This window comes from Corvus hawaiiensis, chromosome 1 (assembly GCF_020740725.1).
Source record: "Corvus hawaiiensis isolate bCorHaw1 chromosome 1, bCorHaw1.pri.cur, whole genome shotgun sequence".
Taxonomy (NCBI): domain Eukaryota; kingdom Metazoa; phylum Chordata; class Aves; order Passeriformes; family Corvidae; genus Corvus; species Corvus hawaiiensis.
This window is the reverse complement of record NC_063213.1, coordinates 18,805,982-18,827,131: the sequence shown is the minus strand read 5'-3', so window position 1 is coordinate 18,827,131 and position 21,150 is coordinate 18,805,982. Positions and strand designations below refer to the sequence as shown.

The 21,150-nt window shown below is 35.1% G+C and overlaps 1 protein-coding gene across 6 annotated transcripts in view; it reads left to right on the top strand.

The window, feature by feature from the left end:
- Positions 1–21,150, top strand: part of MLLT10 (MLLT10 histone lysine methyltransferase DOT1L cofactor) — a 129,027-nt gene that overhangs the window by 33,771 nt on the left and 74,106 nt on the right. For 5 of the 6 annotated variants that reach the window (XM_048295336.1, XM_048295329.1, XM_048295344.1 and 2 more), the window contains 4 exons: positions 2,431–2,540; positions 8,694–8,797; positions 11,246–11,339; positions 13,287–13,382. In XM_048295336.1, the coding sequence (XP_048151293.1) occupies positions 2,431–2,540; positions 8,694–8,797; positions 11,246–11,339; positions 13,287–13,382 (404 nt within the window). The remainder of the gene's footprint in view (positions 1–2,430; positions 2,541–8,693; positions 8,798–11,245; positions 11,340–13,286; positions 13,383–21,150) is intronic. The other variant, XM_048295352.1, reaches the window with a different exon arrangement.

Below are 21,150 nucleotides of genomic sequence, written 5' to 3'. Positions count from 1 at the left end.
CACAGCTGTCTTGGATGTGTGCTTTTGTGCTTTATATTTGTAAATAGGGATATATTGTACTGTTTTGACTGTTTTGATTTTTTCTTCTCTCTTTCTTTCTTTCTTCCTTTTTTTTTTTTTTTGGATAGTGGTGCAGCACTATTCAGTTAAAGGTACTCCTGAAACTGGTTCCTTATAGTAAAAATTCTTTACCTACCTAAATTTCAGTTTGCTTAGTGATTTTTTTCCCCCCTAATGTCACTGGTATATTTTGTATATTTACATAATAATTTCTCATTACATGTAAGTGTAACTGGAGTACAGGCTTAATTACATCTGAAGTAAAAGCTTTTGCCATCTGATTATGTGTAGCCAACTGAAGAAAGTTTATTTTTTTCAAAATTTCAGTGTCAGTTTTTAATTGGTTTAATGGCTTTATTAGATGAATGGTGTTTCTGTTTGAGTTAATTTTTTGAGAGAAGAATTGAAGATAAGTATTCACCATTAACACCATGTTAACATTTATTTGTCTTTAGTGAGATGATTCTGGCTTAAGGCAGTTTGCAAGTCTTAGAAAAGCCCTTATAATACTCCTTCCCTGAAGATATTTCAAGTAAACGAAAGAACAAAAAAAGGTTGTGGTTTTTATCGGTTTTTTTTTCCAGTCTGTCTGTTAATGATAATTTTAAAATGGTCTGTTGGAACAGTTTTTTAAAAGCAGCTCCAGTTGGCAGTTTATATTTTTTTTTCCCCCTACCCTTTTATTAGTCTCATGCCTTTTCTGAACGGAATGATTCAGACTATTTGTGAGTAAAATTATGGAGCAGCACAGATACTGTATTTAGTTGCAGTTGAAATACTAGAATGATATGTGTGATGTTGACTTTGAATGTATAACTGTTGTGTGTGTGCACTTTCGTTTTCCATAGAAATTAATTATAACTACCAATTTAGTAAATGGGAAGGGGGAGGGACACCAGATCTGTTGGAAGAAACTGGAGAAGATTTGTGCTTTAAGAAAAGTATGTGGAATTGCATATGTACTTTTTGTTCTAAATACCATTCCAGAGTCTCAACAATACTACTGTGAGCAAGCACAGCTTTGTGTTTAGCTGAGTTTGAGTCAAAGTACAGTTCGGTGAAGAAATTAAGAACCTTTAGATTCTGTAGAGTAGTTGAAAAGAGAAAAATCCAAGATGAAAGCTCAGAAAGGTCTACAGTGAGACAGTATATGGTGGGTTTTGTGTTGGGGGTTTTTTCTGGGTTTGTTTTGGTAGGTTGGTTGGTTTTTGTTTGTTTGTTTGTTATAGCATGCATTTGCACAATGATAATTTACTTTGCTTCCCTAATCTAATAATCTGCTAGATTATCTAATTATGTAAGTCTGTCATTTTATGTCCTTAATGTTTGCATACAAGTAAGCCTGGGTAGGAGGAAAGCAGAATTATTTTTGAAGTATACTGAGGGTCTTGTGACAAGAGGCTTTGGTTTTCCTCTTGGGGAAGAACAGAATTCACACCATATTATTAGACACACCAAATTCACTTTCAGATGAGGTGATATTACTTTTAATAATTCTCTTATTAGTGTCAGTATAGCAATATGTTGGGTTAGCTATACAGCAGCTTCTGCTAAATTTACAGTTATGGCAGATGGTCCTCCACTGAAACAAACCAACAGCTCTCAGGATCTTTGTGTTGAAAAAAGGCTTCAAATTAGTAGATTTATTTCTGAGTTGGTGTTTTCCCCCACCCCCATTCCACCAAATACCAGACAATTAAGAATGTTGTCTTTCTCAAAATGTTGTTAAAGCACAGTATGGTAAGTAACTAACCATTTATTGATGACCCCAAGTTAATGAGTTAGAATAGGACCGGATATAGGTATTAGTATTCCTATGAAAAAATGAGTTGGCCACATGTTTATAGATGGAAAAGCAAGAGATTTTGTAGAGGGGATGTGAGGATGTATGTATGTGTTGGGATTTCTTTCTACAGAAAGAAACAGGAGTCCATTCAAATCAGAACAGCATTTTTAAAATGAAAATTATACACAGAAGTCTTCTATGATGGTAATGCTTGTAGGAATACCAGTTTTGCAGGATTTTGTGTAGCTTTTATGCAATTACTGTGTTAATCCAAGAAATTAAAAAATAATAGTTTTTTCTGTTTGCGTGTCACTGTTTGTTTAAATCATTAGTAGTTGAATTTCATAGAGTATTACTTGTATAATTTTTCCCTGACTACATTAAAAAATGTATTACTGATCATCTAAACTTTGGATGACAAAAATGAAATGTAAACATGACTTAAGTGTAACTTCTGTCCTTAATATTCTAAACAGTCAATGGAAAAAAAGTGTTGTAAAAGGTTCTTTGTACTATAATTGTACTACATTGAAATGTCCTTTGAGCTTCTAGAAAACGTTAAATACAATTATAACTTTTTGTAGGTTGGGCTCATGTGGTTTGTGCTCTGTACATTCCCGAGGTGCAGTTTGCAAATGTTTCTACAATGGAGCCTATCGTGTTGCAGTCTGTTCCCCATGATCGTTATAATAAGGTATAATTATATGTCTTTTTATATCTAATGTATTTATTTTAAAACTTGTGAGCTTTAATAATATAAACCCACACTTCTTAGAATGCACTTTATATAAAATTCCTAAATGTGTGCAGTAATGCTGTAAGTTTTCTGCAATGTCTTTATGGTAAATTGAAGAAATAAGAAGGCTATATTATTAAATTAAGCTGTAAGGTTATCTGCCATGTCTTTTTAGTCTTTTACAGATTAGGGACTGTTTTGTTAATTAAAAATATCATGATCTTTGAATAACAGTTTATTTTTAAAGGAATCTGAAATATTTCCCATAGATTAAAATACTGTTGCAGCTTATATGAGATGTTATTATTAATGACCACAAGATCTTAGTGTTTTAAGTGTTGATATGAACATAAACATATTCATAAACATTTCTTTTAGGACAAAAAGGTATGCTAATATATTAAGGCAAATGCTTGCAGGCTTTTGCCTTTGTAAACAACATTCACTTTAGTGGGATTGTTTGCTTATAGAAGAACTGCTCCTAAATAAGTGTCCTTGAGATGGAATGTTTTATAAAGTGTGGTGAGACTTTAAATAAAAAAAAAAACCCAAAAGGCAAAGCAATAAACCAGTAACTTGTTAGTGTTCTTTATTGATAGTTACATTTTTCTTATTTCACTTGTGCTACTTTCTCCTCACTTAACTACATCGATCTTTGTATGTTCTCTTTTGCAGATGCAAACTGAATTTCTGATTAGGTGTGGTACATATTTTTCTTGTGTTGTTCTTTTAACCTCTAGTTTATTTTTTTTACTTTATTTTGGAGTAGTTTGTGGACACTGGAGTGAAGTAGGAATAGACTATGTTATAAAAAAGAGAAGAAAAAGGCATGCATCACCTTTTGTGTTCTTCCTGCAGACCAGTCCTGTTCACGTTGTCTCTGTGACTTCTCACACGCCTCCCCCACCCCCTTTTGAGTTTCCATCTTTGATTTATGGGCTGTCCCTCCATTTTTCCAAACTTCTTTCTTTTTTCTTTCTCCGGTCTTTTCCTTGTCTGTGTCAGTTTCTCCAGTTTTGTCCGTCTTATTTACCAGTGTAGCTGAACGACCAGGAGTAAGCTTTCTCATTACATTCTGCCTGAGCATCTCTATTGGCTTCTCACTATTGGCTTCTCACTATTGGCTTCCTACTGTGTTAGCAAGAACATGCAACAGTGAGATGCAGTGCAGGACTAATAAAATGTTTGTGCTTGGACATGAAGCAGTAATGATTTGCTATAACAGATGAGTTTATTTTTTCTCTCTCCTCAACTCTGAGGAAACAGAACATCTGTTTTCTTCTTTTTCCTTGAGTAGTAGTCAGTCATAATTATTTTTTTAATTGGTAGTGGTTCTCCCTTAATGTATTTCAAAAATTTAGTGGAGCGCTTTAGTTTTTGTTTTATCTTGCAGCATTTCCATTGATGGTAATTGGATATTGGATGAGTGAAACCTTCAAAAAATGTACTTCAAAAATGTACTCTGTGTCTTTTACTTGTTAAAAAAAAAATCCATTGTTGGTCTCTGTCTTTAGTCTTTAATTCCTTTTCATCATAAGTAAAGTTGCTTCTTTCTCAAACAGTTTTTGTTCTAAATATATGACATGTAGTTGTGTTTTGCTGTTAAAATTCCAGTTTCCGTTTTTTGTTAGTCTGTAGTTACTATGATTTTTTTCTCACTAGATAGTTACTAGCGCCATGCAGTTCATGTAGAGAGAGTTCCTGATGTTGTCCAGCTCTTAGCTTTCTGTGCTCTTGGCAGGTGTTCTGATTGAGGCCTATTTGCCATGTTAGCAGTCAGCCTAAAACTACTTTCATCTGGCCACTACAGTTTATTGTGAAGTACAATGAGACCTGTGTCAGAAGTGTCAAGGTTTGGGGTCACACTCCAAGCCTTCAAATTATTATTATTTTTGTTCTGTCTTTTTACAGAACTCAGATTTTGCTGACATTGTTTAGTCTGTTTAGGTCAGGGAGATAGTGGCTGTGGATTTCAGGGGAATCCAAGAAATGCCTGTGCTGCAGTTGGAAACCTCTTGAAACCGATGTAACTTCAGTGCCAACAGCAGTGTAGTTGTAACAGTACAGAATTTAAGAGGTAATGCCTGACAGGGGAGTCTCAACTTTTTTGCTAAGTCTGTAGCTGGTGCTGAGTTTGGTACTGCTATGGCTAAGCTGCCATGGGTTCCCAAGCAGGCCGTTCTTGAGCAATACTCCCCCAAACCAATAAAACTATAGTTCCTTTTTCATGTAGCCTGCAATAATTTCACCTTCTACTCCCATGGCTATTCAAGATAAATTGTGTTTATTTAAATGATATGTTTTTTTAGATCAGAAATTTTGTAAAGCATTTCACTTTGACTATTAATTTGAGGAAAAATGGGAAAGAAAAGCTGGGTTTTTGAGAAGTAGATATGACAAACAGTTCTTGAAACATTTGTTGCACATTGAGAATGAATGTAAACATGTAATTAGGAAAAAATGACTGGAGTTGTTTCTTTTTTTAGAGAGGCTTAGTGATAATTTCATTCTGTTTGTCAGCTCGGGTTGGAATAGAAGATTTTAAGTAAGATGTTATTTCCTGTGAAGTTCTAAATAATTCTCTGTGCATGACCGGATACATACAGAACACTAGCATATGGAATTGGGGGGAAATAAAGGCCAAAGAAAATTACCATGAGGGAGAAATTATACTGTAGTCTTTAAAGTAAATATAGTTGAAGTTTTGCCAGGAGATAGTACTTAATTTAATGTTTGGGGGTTTATTTCCCTATGCACTTGTTTCTTTACTAAACACTGCAAAATATGCAATATTACCCAGTACAGTAATTTTAAATGCAAGAAGAAATGCAGCAGATGCCAAAGCATGGGACTTGTCCATATAGAGACACTTGGCTGCTATTTCCCTAAAGTTTGCCTGCTTCTGGGATAAAAACCATCACATTACAGAATGAATCCACTGAATGATTTGATTAATGGGTTTCCTATCAGGAAAGCTCTTCTTACACAATTGCTTCAAAAAATGAAATGGACTATCAGTTGCTCTTCTTTTTAGAAATAGGTTTTTGTTATTCCTTGGATGCATGGATAATGTATTTTTATTTTATGTCAGCTTTATTTGTTTCTTTCAGGCTCATTCGAAACTATGTGATAAGTGTATATAATTACTGCTTTTAGGAATCTCTTTTAGGAACTGATTAAAAGATAAGTGCATTCGGAGTTTCTTGATTTGCCTGGTAGTGAATGCAGCTGGTAAACTTCTCTTTCAGTACTTGCTGCAACAATGAGAAACTTCTGTACAATTCCTAGGTTTGATTTTGTGATCAGGGAATGCCACTGGGTAGCTGTTATGAGTAAACTATTGCTCAAATTGATTTTTGCCTTACAAATTTTTTTTTTTCCTCATCTTCCCTTCTGTTTTTGCTTTTGCAAAGAAGGTTTACACTTTGAATCTTTGAAGGGAAAATACTGACAGGAGCATAAAGGCAGCTGTGCAAAATATATATTTTGCCTTTAAAGGAAGTAAGGTATTTATTGTGTGTTTTTGAGTAACACGTCCTTGCGGAGTCAAAAGCTTTGCTTGTTTTCCAATGAATTTGGGAGAGTACTCTCTTCCCTTAAGAGCTTTGACGAAAAGCGCAGCTGTAGGTGGTGGGACACAGTTTTAAACTTCCACATTCCAGAGGCTTCAGAGGTGTAACATTTGCATGGATTTGCAAATGCATGCAGGTCTTCCTTTGTGAAAGAAAGACAGGTTCTCAGGCTTCTGGAATTGTTTGTGTGTCTAAGAGATGGTACAAATATGAGAAGCTCAGTTATAGAGAACTTACTGTCTGTGTTGGAACAGGAGGGTGAACCTTCTTTGTGTCTGTTTCATATGGAAGACTAGGAAACAGGTTTAATGTTTCTCATGACTACTGTAGGAAAGTTCTTTGAGCTTGTTAAAATGAGTAGTCAGTCCACCATGTTGTGTTTAAACTTGTTCATAATGTAGCTGGTTGTTTGTTGTCATTTTAAAGTCATTTTACTGTAAATTGCTTTAAGAGGTCCTGAAACACAGACCCTACATGTAGTGTAAGCATTGAAAAATGGAGTCTACATCTCTACTAAGTGGAATGCTTGTATTGCTTTTCTTTCTGAGCTTCAGTGAGGAAAAAACTTAAAGAACTTGAAGCCAAACTCTGAAAAAAACCAGAAAGTAACTGGAGATTGAGTTTTATGGGGTTTGTTGAACTCTCTGTTTATAGAGGTATCTTACTTTGAAGTTACTTACACTTAATATAGTGACTCAGATGAGGTTGATAGATCGTGACCTTGTTTGTTCCTAAAATGTGAATGTGTCAGGTCATGGTATGGAAAGCTAAAAAGCAGCCAGTCTCAGACCCTGTCAAACAACTGAATTATCAGTGTGCACCACCTTGATGTACAAAAGAAGCAAGGCAAAGAATTAAGTAGGATTATCCCCTTTCTGATCTTTCAGATGTGAGGTTGTAGGGTATGATTTTAGGATATATTAGCTTTTTTAAGTCTTGTGGAAACTGTACAACAATAACTTGGCTACCTTCAAGCCATCGATATTAACAAAAATGCTTTAGTTAGCTGACATCTCCTTTTACATGTTGTTCTAAAAACCTCTGTAAAAGGCTGTTCTGATCTCAGAATTTCACTCATTTTCCTGTCTAAGTAATACTGGTTTGCATTGTATAATTTTTTTTAAAATTTCAGTGGTCTCTTGGTCCATTTTTTTCCACTGTTTTCTACTACCCATGGCTGATGTTATTTTTTTTTTATTACTCTACTCATTCTCTGCCTCACTGAAAGGAGGTTGTGATAAAATTGTAAGTCAGTTAAAATACAGAAGTTTTATTTTTTGGCATTAAAAAGTTTCTCTTTTCTCATTTAAGATCTTATAATGGGGTTTCTACAGAGGTAGGAGTGTCCTTAATGTTTATTACTCAGTAAGGTTCTCTCATTTCAAAACAAGCACTTAAACCACCTAAGTGCTGAATGATACTTTCATTAAGAATCTCTTCTTAAATTGTTGAATTTTACACATGAATGTGATATGATATAGAATCTCTCTCAGTGTCAGCAATTAGGAAAGGAAGAAGTGAAAACAGATCTAGTTTTGCCTGATGTTTCTCCCTGGAATGCTGGTGAGAGATTGTAGTGATGCCTAGTATAGTAGCGAGCTTCCTTACAGTATGTATCCATATTTATTGGCCATGTGTTTAAAAAAAAGGTATTGAATAATGAGGAAGAATTTGGATTTTTTGTCTTAATTTTTTTCTTTGGTGTTACTAAGAATGTCTTTGAAAAGATTAAAAATTGCCACAGCATCCCAGTAAAAGAAATAAATTGACAGAAATGCTATGAAAAGATTTCCAGGTACTAGATAGGTTGTTTTCATTTTAGCTTGTTTTGGAGGTTAAAATGGGTTTGGTATACTGATGTAAGCTCTTTTACAGAAGGTTCTTGCTTGATTATTTTCCAAGATATGGGGCTGTCCAAGTCATGATGAAGTAAAGCCATCCAAGTAAAGCAGAGTTCTGTTAAACACCAATTTGATTAAAAGTAGATGAGCATCATATGAATATTGAAGCATGCTATGACACTTCTGAAAATTCTTTGCACCAAATGTACAAATAAAATTTCACGTTTGCAGTTTTTTCTGTATGTAATTGTGTAGATATATGTGTATACCATATGGTACCTTGTACCATTTGGCACTCAAGTCTAATTTGATGTTTCTGAATGCCACCAATACAGGTTATGCTAGATGAATATGAAAATGATTGGGACTTAAAAGGATGTAAACACAAACTTGAAAGCAAGGACAGGTGGCAAGCCTAGCACTATTAACCCTTGGCTGTTTAACCCTTTGGCTAGTTGACAGTGGTATGAAATATAAGCAAATTATTATTTGTACTGCCTTAACATTGGTGAAGTGTTACTCAAATCCTGAGAGTTTACCAGGTGATCTCCTTTTGCTAACAAGCATGATTAGGCTTTCATAAAGAAGTTCTTATACAGGCTTAGCTGCAAAATGCAGTAGTTCTCAGCCTAGAATCTCCTGTAACACAGAATTTATTTTTATGCTTCTTATCAAGTAAAGTATTTTCTCTTTGATAGACATGCTATATTTGTGATGAACAAGGCAGAGAAAGTAAAGCAGCCACTGGTGCTTGTATGACATGTAATAAACATGGATGTCGACAAGCTTTTCACGTAACATGGTAAGTATATTTTATTATTTAATATCTCTGATGTTCCAGAAAGAATCAATGCACACAGTGTAATGAATAAACTCCTTATTTAGTACATCTTTGAGTAAAGAAATACTGTAAAGTAGTTTGTTTTTGTAATAATTGTGTTTACTAACAGTATTGCAGCAGCAGCATGGATTCTGCTTTGAGCTGCAAAAACTGTCTGATAATACTCCCTTGGGTGGTATTAAATGGTGTGTGCTCCTGTGAATAAGTATGGGGGTGGGGGGGTTGTGTTTTTTTCTTGGTCTTAGGTTATTTTTCTTAGAGGGTATTTAATAGGATATGGGAGTGTGAAGACATTGTTTGTTTGCCTACTAACTGATTTTGATGTTTACTTTTGGTAAATCACTGGGAAAATTACTGAGCTGTGCGTAAAAATGCACTAGACTCACCCATTCCAGTACAGATTTCCAAACATTTGGGTGTAACTCACTTCACTGGTTTTATCTAAATGGTGCAGATCATCCTGAACTATTCAGATTTCATGTATTACTGCTGGAGAAAAACAGCTGTGTCCTTCACCATCTGATTCATTCCACTTTAAGATATTTAGTTTTACTTGCATTCAGGAGATTCTCGTTTCACTTTATGGACTTCTAAAAGAGGCTGGATAATTACATTAAACACATGTCAACAGGTGAAAGGAAGCAAAAAGAATTCTACTCCAAAATTTACAGGCATTATTTGTTTTTTCAATTTCAGCTGAAGTTATTTTACAGTAGATAGCAGATTTATATAGGCTGTCTAGCTACATAATCTGTGGATTTACCTGTGTTTTATGAGTTCCCCAGTATGCTGCTTCATGACCAGTTTAGTCAGGGAAATGGTACTCGCACAGCAACTCAAATCACTTAAATGTATTTTCTCCAGTGTACCCAAGTGATAATTTATATGTCTTGTGCAGATCTTAAAAGGATTTAATCCTATTGTTTTGGTGCTGATAACTTGGCAACTCTTAATTTATTTTTTTCTTTTAATTGCTTTACTAGTTGCCGGTTATATTCTTTCATAGACATCTAATTTTTCATTGGATGTGATCAATGTCAAGTTTCTTTTTATGGTGAAAATGGACTGTGTTCCTCAAAGCGTGCACACCATGTAAAGGGATTACTTACAGATGTGAAAAAATGTATACCTCCAAGTGCTTGTATGAAAAGGTCTCTTCCCTTTCAAACACTTGGATACATGCAAGAGTCCTTTCCATCTTTTTATTTTATTCCAAAGCCCTGTTTTCAGTGGATGCTGTGAAGAACATGAGACTTACATTCAAAATTTAAACATGTATCTTGCCAATTTTTAGAATGTTTTGGTTCAGAAACGTGGTCTATACTACAAAATTATATCTAGCTGGAGAGTAGTGTAACTGGAGATAGTTAGACGCTTCTGTAATATTTTAAAAAAATGGAGAAAAATGTGAAGACTACAGAAGGCAGAAATCCAGGGCAAGGTGTATCAATTTGGGATTATGAAAACTAATGTCTAATTAAGAATGAGCTTGAGTGCATCTGGTTTTTGTAAGACAAGCTTAGTACAGTAAATCTTTGCTTAAAGACATCCTCTTAATTACTTATTTTTTTCTAGTTGGTATCAGCTGCAGATGTATTTCTGGATTTCCCAAGAATATGTTTTTAAAAAGCGGTGAAAATTAACCACATTATATAGTCTTTCATTTAAATACTCCTGTGTATCACTTTGACTGTAACATTGCATTATTATGGGAATGAAAATTATATGGAAAATGTAACAATATTTGGTTTGTCAATATCTAAGTTGGTTTTGATAAAGAAAATGTATCAACATTACAAATGGTGAAAAGCAAAATTGTTTTGAAAAAAATGCAGTAGAATAAGGTAGTAATTAGCCCAGTCGATGCAACTTGTAAGTGTTCTTTTTAAAAGAAATTAGTCTGCCACAGTATTGTAAACTAATAAATACAGTTTGATTTACTATGTAATTCAAGTTAGGTTAAAAAAACCCAGTCATTTTCATGGCAAATCAGAGAAGGATGTATCCAAGTTTTCAAAAAAACTCTTCTTTGGACCTATAGTATGGCTTTGTTAAAAACTGTTCTTTCCTTAGATAAATTTTGGCTTGAATTTGAGCTAAGAGTAATTTTAGATTGCTACGTTTACTTATTTCTGCAAGTAGCTGCATAGTAATTGTAGATTTGCAAGCTAAAAGCTCGTTTGAATGGCTTAAAGACTCTGAAAAAAGGCAACAGGCCGAAATATGAGTGATACATGTTTTTCCCTGGGCTACAAAGGTTGGTTATGTGCTCACGTGCCACTGGAAGTCATTTGTGTAGAAATCTCTTATTAATTGCAGATATAAGCATCCGTACATTTTCAGCTGTGATATTGTGGTACGAACTGGTATAAAATGGCTTTCCTTGAATGTTGTTTGGTTTATTTTTAGTGCACAGTTTGCAGGACTTCTTTGTGAAGAGGAAGGCAATGGTGCAGATAACGTCCAATACTGTGGCTACTGTAAATACCATTTTAATAAACTGGTATGTATTTATTAAATTCTATAAATAAATGTTACTGACTTGTTTTTTTACTCTGAATTGCCATTAGTGCTAGAAATAATATTTCCATGTAGTTCAAAAAGTAGATTGTATTTCATTAAAACAATGTTTTAATCACAGTTACAGAAGTACTGGCTGGAAATGTTTTTATAAGTGGTACTTAATAGGTGTGTGGGTTCTCCCCCTCTGCCAGAAATAGCATGCACATGTAGTGTTTTTTTTTCATTGAGTTCCTGGAATGTTTTCTTTTTCTATTTGTTTAGGTGCCTTCAAGGAATTCAGTCCATTTTGGAATAAACTAAAAAATACTACTCCTAGAGAATAAAGCACTCAGTTTCTTTCTGCTTCTGTTACTCTTCTGCCCCACCTCTTTTGTTCTATCTCTCACTGTGTAGCCAATGAGTATTCCCTGTCTGTAAATTCTCTGAAACACACCCTTCAAGGAAATGACTTGAGGTTTGATTTTTAAAAACAAGCAAGGAAATGAAAAACACTGAAATTTCTCAGTTAATGCAGTAGGTTTTGGATCAAACCTCTGGAGTCTTTCTTATCACTTCTTACTTGTCAGTTCCAGATACCTGTTTCTGTGTACATGTGTGAGTGTGTGGACTTGAGGGACTTACTGACGTTTAAAAAACGTTATTTATTAATACTAAAATATATGGACTTATGTTCAGATACTGCTGTAAGTATAGTTAAACTTGCAGATTACTTGTTTTCACTACAAAAAAAGTTGAATACTTGGTGTGTGACTTTTAGGTTGCAGTGAGGTAAAAACAGGACTAGTCAACCACTTCAGCTTTCTAGAAGATAAGTTTGGTGAGGTTAGTTCTGTGCTCTTGTAAATACTGATGAATTTGCTTGATAATGAAGATGTCAGGGCTTTCTAGGCCTTTACTAAGCTACAAATTTTTTTTTTTACTATCTTGAGCTAAGTATATACAAAAAGAGCGAAAATGGTCTGTTACTTAGTGGTGAAGGCAAACCCTTACACTGTTATGCCTTTGATTAGACTGTTGCAGTGCTGCTATGATTGAGAACAGGTATATTTATTTAAAAAACAAGTTTAATGATAAAGACGTAACTCTATATTTGACATATAATTAGTTAGCTTTCTGTTATGAAGCTATATTGGTAAGAACAGTAAAGACTGGCAAGATTGTTTTAAGTGTTTCAGTTTTTCTTTAGGATTATTGTGACTGTTAAAGCCTGGTAAATATAGATGCTTAGTATTTACTGCTGAAGATGGTGGGTTGTTGTATTCCACTGAAAACTGGTTGACAAAACACTGACCTGAAATGTCTTTAAATGCTACCTCAGTTACAAGAAAAGAACCAGTATTTAGAACACTGGCCTAGCATGAAGTATTTGCAGTCCTGAACCAGGCTCTCAGACATTACAGAAATACAGGCAATTACATCTGCCACTTCTAATCACGGACACGACTGTAGCATTCTGTATCCTGGTTTTTAATCCATTTTAATGAAAATATACCCGATGGGTAGCTTGAATAATAAATAAGTCATGAAGTCACCTTGCAATGCATTTCAAGCATGTGTCAGGGCATCACTGTGGCTTCATGTGATACTCACTTGAGCAGCATCTTTTTGTTTTATGTTATGAAAACTTGAAAATGTGTCTAGCATCTTTTAACCTTTAAAAAGTGGCATATTTCATTTCTCTGTGGAAAGCATATCTTGCAAATTTGCGGGAGGTGTAAAAGTTGATACAGGGCCAGGCTTTTTTCCTGGTGTACATTCAAGTAGTCTTGTGAATTTTAGTGTCAGTAATTAGTCAGTTTTCCCTTAACTGAAGCATTGAAGTTTTTTCCTCAAACAGTAGGGCATCTTGTCAGTTGCAATGCTTTATACTTTTTATTTATTCAAATGGTTCCTTTTCTCTGTCCATAAATATATTTTCTCTTTTTAGAAAAAGAGCAAACGGGGATCTAATAGGTCATATGATCAAAGTTTAAGTGATTCTTCCTCTCACTCTCAGGATAAACATCATGAGAAGGAGAAAAAAGTAAGTGGATTTGTCGTTGCTAATTATGTGGCACATCTGCTTAAAAGTAGCACTTTCTGATAAATTTAAGTTTTGCTTAAAAGTGTGAAGAAGATCTTGTTCTGAAGCACTGAATAATAAATAACACATGATAAACCATAGGTACTGGCATCCAATGAAGAAACCTCTTCAGGTGCATTTGTATATGCACTTTCCTGTTTCTGTTTTTATTCAGTTTTGAGATACACATTGAAACATATCCATTGGGAAGGCTGTTCCATGTAACTTCCTTTGCCTTAGTTTTCTGTTAGAGCTTTTCTTGTATACCCTTCGTGACTACACTGGTAAGACAGTAGACATTTTAGCAACTGTGTGGCTAAACGTGTGCATCTGATTCCTTAGGTTTCAAGCTGTTGTATCATCTTCTCATGTCAAAGAACTGACATCTCTTCTTGACACATTTTATTGGTACTGGTAGTCAAGCCCACTGTGCTGGTAAAATACCTTGTTACTCACCTGGGAAATCTTACTGTGAGGGTGCAAAGAACATAACTGCTGATTTCTAATGTTGGTATATTCTTTCAAATAATTTGACTTCACATATTATTAAAAAGAATTTTAAATCTATGATGATTACTATTTTAGGTTTTTATTACTGCTGAATTAACTGTTGTCTGTAGGAAGTTTGTCATCTAAATTCAACAGAGGGTGATAACAGACACAATAATGCAAATATGCTTTGGCACTTCTTTTAGGCCTCTAAGAATACATGCAAAACTGCTCACTTGCACACATCCTATACAAATAGCTTAATAGGATTTTGTGTGGATGTGGGTAAACTTAGTTTTACATTGTTTAAAATCATTACATAAAACTGAAACCAAAGAATCTTTTGACCAAATGTGTATTATACAAAGGAGCTATATTTATAGAAACAGGAAATTGAATTGCAAATGTCAGTCTTTAGACTCTTAGTCTCCTTAATATTTGATTGGGATTTTAAGATCCCTTCCATATTGTATAGATGTTGATCACCAGTTGCTCTTGGATAATCTTCTAAAAAGTATCTTTAGACTTGTTTAATGGTGTAGGTGAGTTGTTCGTCTTTATCTGGTAATGCAGACTGTGATGCAGTCATAGCTCTAAATCTAAATGTAGGGCTAAAATAATAAAAGTATGGGGTTTTGGCAGGCTTTTTTTTTTTTTCTCAGTAACACGCTGGTAGAAAAAAAAAAATTTGAATTACAGACTACAGAATTAGCTGCAAGGTAAACCCTTACTAATATTTGCCATATTTTTTTCTTAGTTTTTCACTACTGTCATATTTCAGGTCATGTTTTATCAAAGTATGTGCATGGATTTTTACTCACATTGACAAAACTTGTAAGTTGGTGGGTTTGTGTTTTTTTGTTTTGCTTTGGGTTTTATTTTTTGTTTTTTTCTTAAATGACTTTGACTGAAGATACTGTGCTTCCTAGTTCATGATACCTGTGAAATCTTCAGGGTACACTTGGAGGGACTTTCAAACTGAGTGTGTTCAGTCAATGGTGTCAGCTATTTTTTCAGCTTATGCTGTATATTTGATATACTGTTTTAAGTATCTTGGAAGCGTAGGCAATTTTTTAGGGTGACTTTCCTTATTTCCTCTTCCGTAAATCCCTTGAGAATCTAGATTTTTTGTCATGTTACAGTAAATATTTATATCTTTCTTCAGAGATACAGTAGAGTTTGTGTGTGTGTGTGTGGCACCCACAACCCCCTCAAGGCCACTGTAGTTTCTGCTTTATCTTTCATCTTTGTTCTTTGGAAATCTGGATAATCTGATCTGTAGGCATCCTTAAAGCTTTTTGTTTTGCCAAGCTGTATGAGTTGTGGTTTGGAACCACTTTTGTTGCTCAGACCTCAAAAGCTATCCATTTGTGTGTGTGAAATACTACACTGCAGTAAGAAGAGGTTGGTCTGAAAATGTTAGTATAGGTAACTGTCATTTTTACAAACAGACTCAGCTGAAAGCCTGTTTCCCTTCATAGTATGTGTTTAATATCTTCGGGGCACTCTGCCAACAAAATTGGTAACAAATATGTAAGGATATAAAAATTTAAAAAATACTGAACAAATCTAACCAAACCTTTCGTATGATTTAATTTTCATGGTGATGTTGAAACTACAGAATAAATAGCTTCATTATATTCTGATTACTGCTGCCTAAGCATTGTTAGTTTCTGTGGCAGAGATGCTATATAGAAATGATTAGTGATGAGACTGTGTTCCTCAGAAATAGGATTGGTAGTACGTTGCTTGACATTCCATTATAATATCCCTTTTCTTCACGGCCCAGGTGTTTATCTCAGGCTTTTTTGGGAAAACTTAGGCTGCCATGATCCTGTGGAAGAATGCCTTGCTTTAATGTTACTGGCAGTCTCAAATTTGAAAGGACTAAAGAGGGAACTAAACACATCTGGAACTGGCCTTTGTGTAATACAAGTTTTTTTTTGCCACTAACATGAAAATTAGGCAATGTTACTAGCTTTATATGTTTATGACTTCTGAAAAATGTGAATATATTATGTAGTAAGTAACTACTGTATAGCAGCTGAATTACACAGTTGCCTTTTCTACTAGATGTGCTTTGGTCTGAGCTGAGCAGGAAGGGGAAATTTAAAACTCTGCTATAATGGCTCATATAATGTAAATTAAACCAAAAAAATGGTCTTGTGACTGAAGACTGCAGATGTCTATTGAAGACGTAAAAAGAGCAAAATAGTGTCAAGGAGCCTCATGTCACTATCACAGGAGTTGGAGAGGGTCCAAGGAGAGCCTAAAATGCAGGAGCCAGGGTAAGTGTTCTAAATACTGAGCTGCTAATGCGTTATGGGCATCTTTTTGGTGCTTGTCTTGTTCTTAAAGAAACCTTACAGCTTTTCTGATTTTGTGGATAGAAACTTGGACACCTAAGAAGAGGCTGTGGAAGGGCATCACATTCCGTGTGTTCCACTGTAGGAGTTTGGTTGTTAGGCCCATGGGAAGGGAAAATTTAAAACATTGAAAGTTTCCATAGGCTGCGTGTTGGTTTGTGCATTCGGAACTGCCCGGACTTTCCCGATATGTTGTGAAGGAGCCTATGCTTACGTGTCAGGGCAATGAATTTCATTTGTGAGAAAGATGCTTGGTGCTATTTAATGTATTTTAATGCTGTTGTAAGCTGTTAAAAGGCAAGATGTAAACACTCAGATCAAGTGTTCCTGAGGCATTTCCTCACTGTCTGAACAACCAACTGTGAAAAGGTAAAATGGACCTGCCATGCGTCACGTAAGATTCTGTAGTAAAAATAGGATCAGAATGCAGGTTTTTGGGTTACCATTCAGCTGTATAAGTAATGGTTTCTTTTTTCTCTTAAAAATCAAAGCAAAACAAAAATCTGATTTAGTCACAAAGAGTCACTTTATGGTGCTGCACAGAGTGTTTTAAAGATTATTCTGATTGTGTTGTTCCTCTATGAATTGCCCCATTTCAAAATAAGTGATGTCACTTGAACGCTGGGAGTTTTCTGTAACTTTTTAGGGAAAAAAGCTCCAGACTCATCTCCGTAATGCAGTAGTATCCCATTGCATTTTTATTAAATTTGTACGTTTTGTTTATCAGTTTAATATATTTGACTGTTCAATCCTTTCAACTGCTCTCGATGGATGAAGCAAAATTGTAAGAATGCTAAAGATAACTAGAAGAAAAGTGGTTTGCAACCACTTCGAAATTATTTCAATTTTAATAATTGAAGTAATACTAGATAAGTATTATTCAAGTAAGAGCTGTGTGGTGTAGATGCTAGTGGTGATGCTTATCCATGTTAACTTACTCCAAATTCTGTTCGGTCAGAGGGAAAGAAGCATGCCTCCAAAATACCTCTAAAGGCTATAAATAAATATAAATATAAACCACATGTATCTCAGTGTATAGGTACACTAATACCTAAGATGCAGAACCCAGTTCCTGTTTCCTAAGACTGAATTTTTGTGTGGGTTCCAGGGGTTCAAAAAGGGGGATGTCTTCATCCTTCAGTCTTTACTGTTGTTGCCAACGAATAGCATTTCTCTTTCTGGGCACCTGTTCTGTACTGACTTCCGTAGGAATGTAGAGTTTTCTTTTTTAATACCTCTCTTCAAGTCAAATTCTGTTGAAAGTCTGTTTGGGAATACTGACAACGTGTGACTGTGTAAACAAAATTTCTTTAGAAAGCTGCTCTATCTGAGTATATTTACAAATAGATACTTTTATCTGCAGGATTAAGAGGAAAGGTGACAATCTCGTTTGACTTGTTGCTCACTAAAATTGTCTGTTAACTTGTGCTATTTTCTGTGTATACAACTGTCATCCTGATAATGACCTGCATGAAATCTGCTGGATCTGGCACCAGTTGGTATATATAGATGGCACAGCAAAATGATCTCTTGTGGAGGTCAAGAAAAAATACATAAGAACATAAGCTCATTTTGATTTGTATTTTCTTTTCCTTTAGTAAGAGAAAAAGTAGGAACTTTTTGTCTCAGTTCTCAAGATTATCATGGAATTACTGATTTGATTACCTCATTTTTTTTAACCTTACAGGAACACATCATATATATTATTGAAAAAAGAGTAATGCTTTTAGTGTACATTAGCACAGCAAACACCTCAGTAGTATTAAGCTTGTCAGCTGGGGTTAGTTAATTATTATAAAATCAAAAGGACAAACACACCACCTCAGGTATACTTAAAAACTGTTCTGCAAGATGTAGAATTTTGTAAGGCTGCCTAAGTTACAACTGTCTTTTTCCATCTCAAAGTACACATTTTAGTCTTTGAGTTTTCACTGTGGAAGAAAATAACTCAAAACCCCAGCCAGCAGCTCATCCCCTCACAGCCACATCCCGCACTCGTTCTCCTCTCTTATGGGATGGGGGAGAGAATCAGAAGAGTAAAAGTGAAAAAAACTTGTGAGTTGACATAAAGACAGTTTAATAGGTAAAGCAGAAATTGTGCATGCAAGCAAAGCAAAACAAGGAATTCATTCACTGCTTCCCATGGGCAGACAGGTGTTCAGACATCCTCAGGAACGCGGGGCTCCATCACATGTAACTTTACTTGGGAAGACAAACGTTATCACGCTGAACATCCCCCCCCTTTCTTCTTCTTCCCTGACTTTTACATACTGAGCATGATGCCATATGGCATGGGATATCTTTGGTCACTTAGGGTCAGCTGTTCTGGCTGTGTCCTTTCCCAGGTTCTGGTGCACCTCCAGCACAGGTGCTGGTGGGGTGAGAAGCAGAAAAGGCCTTGGCCCTGTATAAGAGCTGCTCAGCAAAAATGAAAACATTCCTGTGTTATCAACACTGTTTTCAGCTCAAATCCAAAACACAGCCCCACACCAACTAGGTGAAGTAAATTAACTCTATCCCATTCAAAACCAGCACAATTGCAGTTCTATAGTTGTTACTGTGAGAGATGCAGAGGCAAAGGACGCTTTAAGTTACTCTCTTTGTTGGTTTTGGATCCTGGATTAATACAAGATTACTAGGACTTTGTAACAGTTTCTAGAAGGTAATCTGGATACTTTTTTACGAAGTTGTATATATGTGCTGTTCATGCCTAGCATGTTTTGTGTGCTGGTAGACAGTATGCAGTTAAAGATGAGCTACGATGTTAACTGACTGAGCCAGGAAAATGGAATGAATTCCTTTTGTTTGCCAATCTGCTTGCCTATTTTGTGATATCTGTGTGACAGGTATCTTTATGTTATCTTGCAGACAGTGGAGCATTTTGCAGTTTGTAATATAATATGTATTTTGAACGTGTAGTTTTTCTAGGAGTGAATGAAAGTGAGCACTGACAATACATAGTTGCACTGATTTAGTTAATATTGCACCATTTTTTATGTTATAAAGTGCTACTCAAGTGTTCAGCACTGGATATCCATTACTAACAATTAATACTAAACTCTGCAAATAAGAGAAGCATCGTATTTTAGTGTTAAATATCAAAGGAGTAGCTCATTCTGGATAAGAGTTGGTAGTCTTGCACCTCACAGAAGCTTTGGATGGCATTTTTATAATTGATTCTTGAGTCTTTTTACCTTTGACAGTTAAAATTATGACCATTATTTCTGTATTTAAGTGAGGCTTTTGGGTATTTAAATAATTGAATCAAGGACTGGTTCTTAAGAACGAGTTTTATGCTTAGAGCTGTATGTGTTTGAGTAATGCTGGCAGTAGTGTCCTACCTCTGCCTATAAACTATCTCTGGTCTGTATCGTTTCATTCCCTGTGACTGCAGCAACAGTGCTGCTGCATTGAATTTTTCTGTTGTGGGTTATACCATTTAAAATGCTAGCTAGATGAATGCCTGAGCAAGGGCTGTTCTTATGAAAATTAGATAAATTAGGATTTGAGTTTGAAACTTGTGAACTGTGGTCATCTTTCATTTTGCAGTTATTATGGTTATATTGCTAATAGCTACTAGTCCCCAATAAGAGGCCAAGCAGATCTGGTATTGGGGATTAGCAAGAGCTGGGCACAGCTTTCCATTCAGGATGTTAGTTGTGATGCGACAGCTCAGGATTTACAGTCTTTGCTGATACAAAGATATTGCAGAAAATCTATGAATGACAAAAGAACCAATATGAGTACTCTGTGCTAATAGAACATTTTGATACATTGGAATTATTTGAGGGAGTCAAACAGCAGCTGAAAAATTACGGATTTAGGCATTCAGATGATTTTGCTTACAGTAGTCAGTAAGGAAAATAGATTTAAATACGTTGTTGAGGTTTAAAAACTTGGGACAACCAAAGGTAGTGGAGGATAAGGATTTTTGTAATAGCGAAGGCATAAAAATGCAATAATTCTAGGTCAGCCTGAGCAGTTTTGTCTTGAAGGACTAAGCACAGGTAGTTGCTGATAATGTGCATGTGTTTTAATTCTTCCAAAACAGAGGTTAGTCTTCTGTTCCCTGAGCCCATGAGCTCTTGCTTCTCTGTTCTGCATCTTTCTCTTGTGCCTGTTACTGTCCGTCTTCCATGTTCCTTCACAGAACTAATGTAGCTCACTAAAACAGCTGAAAACTCTCTACTTGTATTTTTGTTGCTGCTGTTCAGCAGTTTGAGTGGGCAGACAGAAGGTCTGACAAGCTAAGCACTCTAAGAAAGGTGAGAGTGGGGTCAGAAAACCCTTTTCTTCCTTTGTAACAGTGAACTGAAATGCTGAACTTCAGAACGTATTTTAATGAAATAAAGTCCTGTAGAAACCCCTTTCAAGAAGGCTGTGCATACCTGAGACAAAAATGAATTGCAAATAGGTGTAAATACCTTAAACAAGTTAAATGATACTTCCATATGGAAATGTTATGAATTATTAATGCCATTTAAAAGAAAAGCCGAACTCATTAATTTCTTCTGTACTAGGAGAAATTATAGTTCACTAGAAGTGAACTATTGTTCACTTGTATTCATTTTTTCCAAACATTGAAGTCCAAAGTTTGAAAAGATATATTTTGTAACATCTCTTCTGTTGGTAACAGATCAGAGCTAAAATGTAGTTACATGTGTATCCTTAATTTGATATTTTGATGAGATGTTGGTCTTTTTCAGTTGTTTTTCTGAAAGTACGTTAAAGAAAATGAGTGAGCAAGTGTTGATCTTTAGAGTGATGAAACAAGTAAATGAGCTAAAAAAATGAAGAATTGGAACCAAAGTGTATTTGTCAAGTCATATTATGTAATAATTTTGTAGATTGAATCTTTGTGGGAGAAATAGAAG